Source organism: Condylura cristata, unplaced genomic scaffold, assembly GCF_000260355.1.
Source record: "Condylura cristata isolate star-nosed mole 26May11 unplaced genomic scaffold, ConCri1.0 scaffold00003, whole genome shotgun sequence".
Classification (NCBI taxonomy): domain Eukaryota; kingdom Metazoa; phylum Chordata; class Mammalia; order Eulipotyphla; family Talpidae; genus Condylura; species Condylura cristata.
Window position 1 is genome coordinate 47,052,816 of NW_004567104.1, and position 12,677 is coordinate 47,065,492.

The following is a 12,677-nucleotide window of genomic DNA, read 5'->3' on the forward strand; positions in this document are numbered from 1 at the left end:
TTTTTTTTTTTTTGGATGTTCTTTCTGGAATAGCTGAGGGACTTCCAGACACTTCAGTTGTAGAGGGTATTCTGAGTTGTGTTATTTTTCCCAGCCCCCACTGTGTGTAATTGTGCCTGTTGTCTCAGCTGGTCTCTTGTGTTGTTCAGCCTCTTCTAGTAACACGTTGAGGCCGTGTTTCTAGAAGGTGTCTGTTGATCTTTGTAGCCTTTGGATGTCCCAGGTTCCCTCTATGCTTGGTGTGCCTGTGGTGGTTATGATGAACTAGAAGAGTTGTAGGTCTCCCTGGAACTGGGCCTTTTGCTGAGTCGGTGGCTGGCTTTGTTTACACTCTAAGTATTGTGAGCTTTTCTGGCTCCCAAGTCTTTGGGCCCCTGTTGTGGGGGCGGGATCTCCCCCTCCCCACAGGAGTGCAGGGGAGTGCCAGGGGGCTGAAATCCTCCCCCTGAGCAGGCTGCCAATCCTCCCTCTGAGCTTTCTGGGCTCTTTTTGTCTAGTCCAAATAGTCCCTCCCTGAGCAGTGCCTCCCCCCTGCCTGAGGTCCTTTCACAGAGCCCAGCTGTATCTCTTTAACTCCAGGGTTTTACCACAGTTTTTGTAGATAGATGTGGTAAGCACGAAGACCCCTTAGCAAGTCTCCCCATTTGAGGCACTTCCTAGGGCCTCTCTATGTTGAATGTGCACATGCAATATTGTTAAAATTGCTGCATTATCCTAGGGTTGGGCCTGTGGTTGGGTCCTGTCTGTTTTGTTTTTGTTTTTTTTTCCCCTCTTTAACTCAGGGGCTTTGTGAGTCGTATTCACCACGTCTTAAGATTGGCACCAAGACCTGACCAAATCCTAATGTTGCCTAGTCTCAGATCTCTGTTGTGGGGGCAGGAGATGCGGGAAGGGCTAGAGGAGCCCCAATTCACAGTTCTTCCAGTTCCTCTTTTCCACCTCCCAGGCGCTAAGTAGAGCTCTAAGTAGAGCAGCTTGGGATCCACTCACCTAGCTGTGTTGTCTTAGTTTATATCCAGGGCTTTGTCAGGGCTGCTAGGGCAAAGGACAGCAACACATCTGTGGTTGCTGGGGCAAAGTTCAGCAACACTTCTGAGGCATATCCTTGGGTCTCTGGTTCCGAGCTGCAGCCTTTTCCCACAATTTAGTTTCCTCTCCCTAGCTGAATTGTCTCAGTTATCTCCAGGGTTGTAGCAGGGCTGGGGCAAAAAGCTGCGAGCTACCTCTGCTGCAGACAGTTTCCCTCTGCAGGGCTTCCTCACTGCTTTGTTATTTTAATTCAAGTTTAACTCTTTATTTTTGTTGATCCATTTGTAATGACAAGAACTTGGATAACTTATATAATGATTGAACTAAAAAGGTGTAGAAAATGTGACAGATACTCGCATTGGGGTTTTCATTAATGAATTAAGTACAACATTATGCAGTTAGATGGTCTTGATAAAGGGAAAAGGTAACATTGGTTGAAAGCATTGTATGTGACTCAGAAGTAGGCTATATCCCCCACACCATATCTGCCACCAAGGCACGGAAGGTCCTCTACCATAGTCCATTTGTTTCCCTCCTCACTTTGTTCTACTTACCTCTTCTCTTCCTCTTGATACCCTCATTTCTTTTGTTTTGCTTTTATTACACACACACACACACACACACACACAAAACATCATTCTTCATTTTGTGTATTTTTTCATGTTGGTTGTAACCCCCGAAGGTATATCCTCATTTCTGTGGTCAATATTCTTTCTACGTTTTTTTTTTTTTTTTTTTTTGCCTCTGACCCTTTGTTTTGTTTCTCTGTATTATACATATATATGACAGTATCCAGTATTAGTCTTCTCTTCCCTTATTTTCTTTTTTTAAATTCCTATTTCACTCTTTTTTTAAAAGATTTATTGATTTATGCATACAGAACTGGGGTACAAGCCAGAGTTGCAGGGGCGATGAGAGGATTTACCAGAGACAAAGTGGGGAGCTGAACAGGCAGATCGACAGAGTACACTGCTGAGGGGAGCAGCACCAAGACAGGAGAGGCCTGCCACACCGTGTGGATAACCTGGGAGTGGGAGGATTGAACTTGCACTGAGGTGGCTGGGGCTAGCTTGCAGTCCTGTGACATAACCATTGTGCCACCAGGGAGGGCCCTCTCCTCCTTTATTTTCATAGCTTAAGTAATCCCTGCCAGTTCAATTGATCTTGTCACAAAAGTTGAATTACCTTTTTTTTTTTTTTTTAATAATTGAGTAGAGTTCCATTGTTTATATATGCCACATCTTCATAATCCACTCATCTGTCTTTAGGCATAGCTTGGCTATTGTAAATAATGCTTTAGTGAACTTAGAAATGCATATAACCCTTCATATTGGTGTTTTATGTTCTCTTAGTAGAGACCTAGCAGTGGAACTGCTGGATTACATGGTAGATCTATTTTGATTATTTTAGTTCCATACTCTTTTACATGGGTACACATTCCCACCAACTGTGTCCAAGAGTTCTAAAGGAACAATTTAAAGAGCAAATATAATCTTACTTATTCAGTGATAACTGCTATGAACTCTGTAGTGTGCATCATTCCTTATTCTTCATAATAGTTGCATATACATTTTTAAAAACAAAAGAATATGATATCATACATATGACTTTGTAGCTTACTGTAATCACAATGTGGTATTTAAACTCATGCTTCTATTTTGGAATGTTTGGATTGTCCTTTTCCTTACTACTGGACAGTTTGGTTATCCCAGCATTTTGATATCACAAGTAGTAAGGGACTGCATATATTCAATACATGACATAAAATGGGTCTTTAAATTTTGTCTCATATTTGTTGGAACATTTCTTATAAGTAAAATAAAAAAATGTTTAATTGTAGGAAAATGGTTTTAAAAAAATCAAAGCAAATATATATATAGATAAAATGCCTATATTTGAATATAGGCTTAGAGTAATTCTGAAAAAGTTATGATAGAGCATACATAATTTAAAAAATTAAAAAGTATAATGAAAACCAAAAAGGAAAAGAGTATAAACATCTTAAAAATTTCAAGAAGTTTTTTAAAAGAATTATTCTGTGTATTCTTTTTCATACATATTATAGGATGGTCTGTAACATTAGAAATTAAAAAATGTTTTTGGAGGAGGTCCACAAATATAAATTCACTCATTCTCCGAAATAAATGAGATCTACTTTGTGTTGTTGCAGACAATGGAGATGTTGTTCTCACTTTCATGTTAATTATAGTTTAACTGAATTGGAAAAAAATCCTGGCCCTCCCTGGTGGTGCAGTGGGTTAAAGCACAGCACTGAGAAGCTAAAGCCACTTCCACATGAGTTCGATTCCTGCCTGCCCCGGAGGTGACCACATGGTGTGGCAGACCTCTCCTGACCCGCCTACTGCTCCCCTCAGCAGTGTACTTCGTAGATCTGCCTGTTCTGCTCCCCACTCTGCCTCTGGTGAATCCTCTCACCGCCCCTGAGCCTCTGGCCTGTACCCCAGTTCTGTATGTACAAATAAATAAATCTTAAAAAAAAAAATCCTATACTAGAAAACTCATATAAATTATAGCCCTTTTCTTATAGTTGAACATTTAGGTTATTTTAGTGTTGAGAATGCTGCAGTAGATGTGGACATTTTAATTTTTAATTTTGGGATGCATTTTGCTTTTCTGTGGGTACACATGTTCTAGTCACCCTTTACCATTTTCATTTTTTAGATCTCAACTCTGTTGATAGTGAAAAATACTAGTCAGAACATATGTTTGAAGAACTATACTGATATTTTAATGTTATGAGAGAGCTGTTACATTCAGCTTTCTTTTCTTTACCCCCCAAAGATTTAGTTTTATTTATTTATGATAAAAGAACTGAGGTACAGGCCAGAGGTATGAGTTGGTAACAGAACAGTCAGATCTACTGAAATACACTGCTGAAAGGAGCAGTGGGTGAGAGAGGAAAGGATTGCTTCATCATATGTGGTCAGCTCCCTGCCAGTGGATTGAACTCAAGTCGTGGTGGTGATAGAGCCAGGACAACCCCTGGGCCACCAGGGAGGCCTTCAGCTTTATTTTCAACTTTAAATAGATGTGGTATGATTTCAGAGAACTGGGTTTATCTTGTCACAAAAACATTTTTTTTTCATTTGCTTAAATGGGCATTGCTTTTTTGGTGGAACAGACTTTTGCTCTGGGGATAGGAAAAGTATGTTGGCTTAATCATCACTAAAGATATAAATGAGTGTTAGATCCTTGCCCAAACAGAAAAGGTTTCATAGGACAAGAACTCATGGCAGTTGAATGAGAGAATAATGTAATAAAGAGGTCAAGGATATACAACTGCACTATTTCTGCTTTATTCTTTTGTTTTAATGACTTTGCAATCTTACACTCTTTATATCCATATTTTAGAACAAATTATTTGTATTTGCTAAGATTTATTTTTTGACATTAAAGACCCAGTAAAACATGTCAAAAAGATTTGATAAGGGAAAATATATACAAAATATATGTAGTAGTTGTGTGAAAGTGATAGAATAATAGGCATATTTGACTAAATTAAACTATGTAACATTCTTAAGTAGGTGTTACTAGTTAATGATTTTATAGTTCCCCCATAAGGATCTTATGTAACTTAGAGAAGTGCAGTAGTTTCCTGTTTGCCTATTTATCATATATGTAATTGGAAAAAATAATAGATGTAGGATTTCAAACTTAAGTTCAACTTTTAACATATATCCTTTTGCTTATATTTTGCTTTAATGATGTAGTAGCATATGAGTTTTATATTTGTGAAATTATACTGTAAAATAATGTTTAAATTTTACAGTAAACCTGTAGCTTCATTGAACATTGTCTTAACCACTTATTTGGAACTCTGTTGGTAGCTAATTAAGGTACACATGTCCCAAAGTTTTTTTCGACTTTGTTTTGTACTTACAAATTGGTTAGGAGCATCATGAATGTATTGATTAAAATTAATGAAAGAATAAATAGAAGTGAACTCAGCATTAATTGACAAACTTCAAAGCATAAATATGTTTCATTTGGTATGTGCGAGATTTCAGTGTTCCACAGCTCTTGAGAGTTTATTACACTGTACTAAGAAAAAAATTAATGTCTTGACACAGAAAAGGCAAGAATCTTGCTGTATGTGAATTAGAAACATGGATCAAGAAAAGATGAATGTTTGGAACCAAATCTAGTCTTGTTTACAGAAATCAGTGCTGCTTTATGAGGTTTTTTAGTAGTTTATTCAGAATTTATTTCTTTGTAAAATGTTAAGAAAACATGTAGTTAAGTTCTCTTTGGTTTTCATAGTTGTACATATTGAAAATTAAATTACTTACACAGGGTTTTTAAACTTCCATAAAATTAAGTGAAATATATTCTTGGTTTAGTCATAAAATCTTGAATACCTTAAGGTATATTTTGAATGTGTACTGTGGTTTAGAAAAAGAAAAAACTTCAGATATTTCAGTAGAAACATATTTTGAATGTTATATCAACTCATTACTTGCTTTTAACTTTTCTTTTAGTTCACACCAAAGTATGTTAAGATCCCATTCCAAGGTAAGCTATCATTTTTATACCCCATTTTCACTGATATTTTGATTATAAAATAATTGGTCAGCAAAAATTGTGAAATCTTTTTCCAACTTGCTCTCTATATTTTCTCCCAGTTTAAGATTTAATGAAAACTAAATTTAATAATGTATTTCAACCTAGCACTATTTTTGAAAGAATTAAAATATCTGAAAACACTGAAAGTTGATATAATTGCTTTCATAATTTTAAGTTAAACAATGGTAAAAGAACTCTGGTGACCTCTTGGGATTAATAGAAATATTTTGGTAGGAAGGAAATTTTTGATCTACAAAAATGTATAAGAATAGTGTCTATAAAGAAAGAAGTTTAATTATTTTTGAAGCTTCATTTTATATATTATCTATTTTTTTATTTTTTATATTAGCTTGCATTCCTTGCCTAAAATCTCAATTTTGATGTTATACACATCAACATGTAAAATGCTTTTGAAGAAGTGCTAAGAGATTTTTGTTTAATACTTTTCTTAGCTGAACAAGGTAAAGTAGACTAAAAAATATTCCTGCAATTTGTAGAGACTTAGGCCATTTTTCATTTTCTCTCCATGTAAAAACTTTTCAGAATTTATAAAACTAAGAAAACAAATAAAAACAGTAAAGATCTCTTTAGGGAATGAATTGTGAAAAGAATGAGGGAGAAAAATACTGAGAATGCACTGTATACTTCAGATATGAACTAGAGAAATAAATTCATCCTTCCACAGAATGATGGTATGATTGAAGTAATTTCAGTTGGACCTCCCAGATACCCTTGTGTACACTCCATAAGCTATATATGATGGTGATGAATATAAGAATTTGGAAGCTACTATCAATAGTAGGAATATGTAAGGCATAGAGTGAATATATTCATAGTCCTACTTAGAAAATTTTGTTGTTATTGAGGAATAATATAATATTACTCATTTGGAAGAAACAAATAGCTGTCATTTAAAAGGAAACAAGTTCAGAAAAGATCATGTTTTATTTAATTATTTACTTATCATTGGAAGAATTTGAAAATTTTTTTTTGAACATTTGGAAACACATTATTCTTGAGAATATCTTGATTGTGTCTAGTCTCTGTTATGCAATGCAGATGTTTTGGGAGAAAAAAAGGCATAATTATTTATTGCCTGGTTGTTAGTATTGGTGACATAGGAATTTATGCTTTTTCAATTGTTTTATTCATTTTTCAGTTATTTTTTTCCCTGATAACTTGTGTGGTTCCTCTGTGTTGCTCCTTTATGTGAAACTATTAGATATTTTTCTTTCTGGTGCATTTCACTGAGCATAATCACTTCTAGCCATATCTTACCTATTGTAAATAGTACTGTAATAAACATAGGGGTACAGATATCCTTTTGAATTAATGTTTTCATGTCCCTTGGGTAGACTCCTAGGAGTAGAATTGCTGGATCATCTGGAAGCTTCATTTTTAGTAGTTTGAGGAATCTCCACACAACTTTCCACAGTGGTTGGACCAGTTTGCAAGGAATGCATGCTTTTCTAATTTAGACTCTTAGTTTTTTGCATTGATAAGAGACTCTTTTTTCCCAGTGATAAATCTCTTTGGACAGGTCTTTTTTTTTTTTTTAAGATTTACTTATTTATTTATGCATACAGAACTGGGGTATAGGCCAGAGGTGCAAGGGCGGTGAGGTGAGAGGATTCACCAGACAGAGGGGGGAGCAGAACATGCTGACTGACGAAGTACACTGCTGAGGGGAGCAGCTTGCATGGGTCAGGAAAAGGCTGCTGCACCATGTGGATCACCTTTGGGGTGGGGATTGAACACATGTGGAAGTGGCTTTAGCTTCTTAGTGCTGTGCTTTAACCCACTGCACCAACAGGGAGGGCCCCCTTTTGACAGTTTTTATATTATGAAAATGTAATCTGATGTTTTCCTTCCTGGATATAACAGATTATACTGTGTGAGATGTTAGACTCTAATTGTCATTTAATAATTACTTGACTATTTTCTAAATATAAGATGATCTTTTTTTACACTAATAATAATGCTTGGGATATTTCAACTAATTATCTAGTGAAGTACTCTGGAAATATATTTTTGTAAATTTTCATGTATAATTCTTTTTGAAAAATGTAGTGTATTCAATAAATCATGTATTATGTAATTGTTGTATTCCTAAGTAGATTGGTCCATTAATTTATTTTAACATTTTTCAGTGTCCATGAATGAGATTTCATTGCTGGTGGATACCACACATTTAAAGAGATTTGGGTTATGGAAAAGTAAGGATGATGATCATGGGAAAAGGAGTCATGCTGTTCTTTTTCTCTGGGTCTCTTCAGATTATCTTCAAGCTATTCAGACCCAGTTAGAAAACACTATGTTAAGCCAGCAATGTGAGTATAAATTTCAAATTTGGTAAGTTTTAGGATAACCTGAGAAATGTAAATAAAGTAGTACATAATTTTTGTTAAAGTCATTTAGAATAATTTTATCTTCTAAAATAATTTAGTAGAATTCTTTCATTGAACTTAAATTTACTTCACTGAGTTAAAAAATAGTTTTGTTCCTTAATGTTACATCTTTTAGTTTTTTAAAATTTTATTTAACTTCTCTTGATAAATTTACTCAAGCAAGTCAAATTATTTTCTCAAATAAAAGGTGTTACTTTATATTTTTAGTTGCACTCCTTGGCTATATTTCTTTCTTTCTTTCTTTTTTAAAGACTTATTTTTATTTATTTATGCATACAAGAACTGAGATGTGGGCCAGAGGTGTGTAGTGGGGAGTGAGAGGATTCACCAGACAGATTGAGAAGAACAGGCAGATAGATAGAAATACACTGTTGAGGAGAGCAGCGGACAAGAGGTTAGCTGCACCATGTGAGTTAGCTCCCTGGCTGCGGATTAAACTCATGCTGCATTGGCTGGTGATAGCTTAATATTGCTGAGACTCAACCCCTTGCACTCCCAGAGAGGCCCCTTGGCTATATTTCTTATGAGATTCTCATCCAGGTGTCATAATGAACTGTGACAGAAATAAACAGCGGTAAAGCTAAATAAAATACAGAAGTCTTTATCTTCAACATTTTCTTTAGTTTCTAAAAAAGAGACTAAACACATATATATCATTTCTCTAAGACTGGGATGCCCCTACAGCACTGTATGTCCCTATAGCACTTTTCTTTATGTTCATCTATGTTGTTTACCAATTGTGTTTAGTTTCTAGCTCTTTAAAGAAATTTGATTTAGGAATTGGATAAAATCTCTCTGCCTTTCCCCCAGTTTACCTTGCACATTGCAGATATTCAGATTAGGGCCTCTTTGGTGGCACAAAGGGTTAAGTTGGAATACAATGAAACTATCCATTGCCACTGCAGCCTGAAATAAATCACCCGCTAGGGAAGTGACCCACATGGCACAGCAGACCTCTCCTGCCTCACCCTCTAATCCCCTCAACAGTGTATTTCAGTAGATTTGCCCATTCTAATCCTCCCCCTCTTTCTGGTGAGCCCTTTCACCACCACCCCCTGCACTGCTGGCCTGGCCTGTACCCCATTTACATATGCAGCTCTTGTATTCATAGATAAATAAAACTTTAAAAAAAGATACATTAAAGATATTATTTAAAAACAAATAAAGGTGTTAAACAAATTTATGCCTTTAGAATGGTTTTCTTATTCTAATCCCAAGTTGATTGGGAGAAATGATTGAATAGCAAAGAAGTTAGGAAAGTAGAGAGAACCATTTAAATCATGTGGAGAAAGAATATCTTCTGAGCTCTATATTAATACAGTTAATGAAAAAAAGTTACTATGAAGGAAATGTTTGGCTTGGAATACTTACTTGATAGGTTTTATGTATGGAGGCGATTAAAGAACAATAATTAATTGCTCGCCATTTATTAATTTATACATTTAATGACAAATATTTACTTGTACCAGTGACTGGAATTATAGCAGTCACTACCATTGTGAAGTTTCCATTGTAATGCAGTAAGAGTCTAAACATTGTGAGTTTTGTGTCTAGATTACTCGTGGTCTATTTTGGGATAAAATTTACCTGGGTTATTAACTAACATAAAATATTGGCTTATATATCAATTTACTATTATTAATAATTAAACTTGGAAAATAATATTATTGATAAAGATTGGTTTCTTTTTTATTTTTAGCAAAATCCAATGAATTCATTTTTCTTGAGCTACACAATTCTGTTTCACAAAGAGAAGAATTAAAATTGAAAGATATTATGAGAGCAATAAGTACAACCAATGGGGATTTAGAGCTTTCTTATCCATTGACTTGGCTTCAGGCACTTCCTTTATTTCAGAACCTTTCTTCAAAAGAAAGTTCCTTTATTCATTATTACTGTGCTTCAAGTTGTTCTTTTCCTGCTGTTGCTGCTGCTGCTGAAGAAATGAAGATGAAGCCAGTATCTCAGGTTAGCACTGATTAATATAACTGGTGAAAAGGAAAGGGAAGTTTCAGTAAAAATTCTTACATTGATGTTAGGTTGATTTCAAAATGCTGATTATCAAGGGGGCACAGGAACTATTCTGAGAGAACTCAGAATGGAACAGTCTGATCAACAAAGTCAATAATAAAGAATAAAATAAATCTCAGTGAATTTGTATAGATATATTTAAGTCACTGAATGCATGAGTAAATGTTAGAGAGGTGACAATTTTTCTTAGAAAATTATTCTAGTTAATAAAAGTAGAATAAGAGCAATATAAAACAACCACTGGACCATAGTTTACGATTGTTAAGTTTCCACAAAATTTAATAGTGAAAAATGAAGGAGAAACAGTACATATGCATAATGTTAAATCTCTCCCCTAATTTGTTAATTGCAAAAAGAAAAGTTGCACCTTTACAGTGGAGAAACTTGGAAGACTTCACCTTAACCCTAGTGATCAAACTTAACATAATCTGCAGTAAGATATATTGACTAATATATACCCTATTATGTCATATGCTGAGGGTATATCACTTTCCAAGTATTATTTAACTTCAATGTAATAGTGAGAAAAATAAGAAAATCCCAGTTATAAAATACAAATTTACAGGCCATATTTACTTAGAATATCATAAAGATCAAGATCATGTAAGACAAGGAAAGACTGGGGAAATTTTAGGATCCTGTACAGAGAAAAAGATATTAGTGAAAAAACTAGTGAAATCAGAATAAATTTTTTTATTTTATAATATTCTACAAATGTGAATTTCTATAATTCTACTATGCTTAGAAAAGATGTTAATATTATGGGACTCTAGAAAGACTTGCTTTGTTTTTTGCAATTTAAAACTATATTGAATATAGTAAGTTTAAAGGTTTATGTTTATTTTTATGGGAGGTTGGCTTTTATTTTTATATGTATGGCTTTTATTTCTCTGCCACATACCTCTAGAAAAAAAAAATTGATTATTAAGTTTTAACCCAGACAACACATGGAGTTGGTCTGGGGCTACTTTAGTTTTTAAAAGTTCTGTCGAAAGCTACATTAGTGGAGGAAGAAGCATAAGACCACCTTATATATAACATTGTACAAATTTTGCATGAATAATTTTATGATGTGTTTTACTTTTCATTTAATAATATATTATCTATTAACTATTTTAGTTTTTCTTTTATATTTTATTTTTCCAACTATTGATACTAATACTACTACTTTTGCTCAATTAGGACAGCAAAGTTTTCAAATTCTCCTTTAATTATAAAGTTCAGACAAGGAACTAGTACTTCAAGCTAAATTTTGATCATTGTATATGCAGTCTCTTTTAGTCAAAAGCATTTTTTTGATTTGGTCATAGCTGTTGAAATTTGGAAAATATAGGTGTAACTTATTGATGTGGACATCATTCATATTATTTCTTATAAGTTTAGGTTTTAACTTTGTACTTTTAAGAGGTAGTATGTATTTATGTACTTATAAGGGGACCTTTTCCTTTCCATTTTCTGACAGACCTCAAATATAGACACAGCCAAACCTACCTACACCTTCCTGCAGAAGCAAAGTAGTGGTTGCTATTCACTTTCTATTACATCTAATCCAGATGAAGAATGGCGAGAAATCAGGCACACTGGACCTGTTCAGAAGTATGTACTGTGTCATATCCTGTTTGTAATAGGTGGGCACATTAGTGGTTTTCATTCCTATTTCTGTTTTTAAGTAGGTGAATTTTTTTAAAAAAAAATTATTTATTTATGCATACAGAGCCGGGGTACAGTCCAGAGGTGGGTGGTGTGAGGATTCACCATAGCCAGAGTACGGAGCAGAACAGTCAGTTCAACCAAGTACACTGCTGAAGGGAGCAGGGGCCGTGTTAGGAGAGGTCTGCCATGATATGTGGATCATCCCCCGAATCAGGATCAAACTCATGCTAAAGTGGCTTTAACTCCTTAGTGCTGTGCTTTAACCTGCTGAGCCACCAGGCAGGGTCCTAAGTCGATTAATTTCTAAAAATGTTTTGAGTATTACTTTCATACTGACAGCTAATATAAAGATAATTAAGAATAATTTAATAATTTACTTTTAAGAATGTTAAAAACTAGACACTCCCTGGTGACACAATGGCTTAGAACAGAGCGCTGTATGCTCGCCTTAGCCATTCAGTGTGAATTCAAGCCCCCGCTAGGTGGTGAGACACAGGCCACAGCAGATTTTTCCTGTATCACCCCACTGCTTCCCTCAGCAGTGTACCTCATAGATCTGCCTGTTCTGCTCCCCACCTGTCTTGGTGAAGACTCTTACTGCATCTCTGGCTTGTACCTCAGTTCTGTATCTTTTTTTAAAAATAAAGAATGTTAAAGCTTAATTTCGAAGACAGAGCCATTTAATTTAGTTTTATGTTGTAAGGAATGACAGCCAAAATATCAAATTTGGTAAGATGAAAGCATTTCTTGGAACTATTTGAACAATAGTTTATGGTTATTAAGATTATATATTCCACATCTGAATATATGATACAAAAGTGAAGTTGCTCACCAGTGTACCTCAATTTTGAAGCTTATCTAGAAATTCTGTTTTACAAGTTGCTTTTTTATTCATATTTTACCATTATGTTTTCTGGTAAGGCAGACTCTGAGTGTATGAGGGTCAGAGCTGTTCTTTTTTTTTTTTTTTTT

General features: G+C 34.7%; 1 protein-coding gene across 3 annotated transcripts in view; it reads left to right on the plus strand.

Annotated features, from left to right (window-relative positions):
- SENP7 (SUMO1/sentrin specific peptidase 7) overlaps positions 1-12,677 on the plus strand; it is an 89,895-nt gene that overhangs the window by 60,302 nt on the left and 16,916 nt on the right. For all 3 annotated transcript variants that reach the window (XM_004675247.2, XM_012734442.1, XM_012734439.1), the window contains 4 exons: positions 5,529-5,562; positions 7,764-7,943; positions 9,721-9,989; positions 11,515-11,648. In XM_004675247.2, coding sequence (XP_004675304.2) covers positions 5,529-5,562; positions 7,764-7,943; positions 9,721-9,989; positions 11,515-11,648 — 617 coding nt within the window. The remainder of the gene's footprint in view (positions 1-5,528; positions 5,563-7,763; positions 7,944-9,720; positions 9,990-11,514; positions 11,649-12,677) is intronic.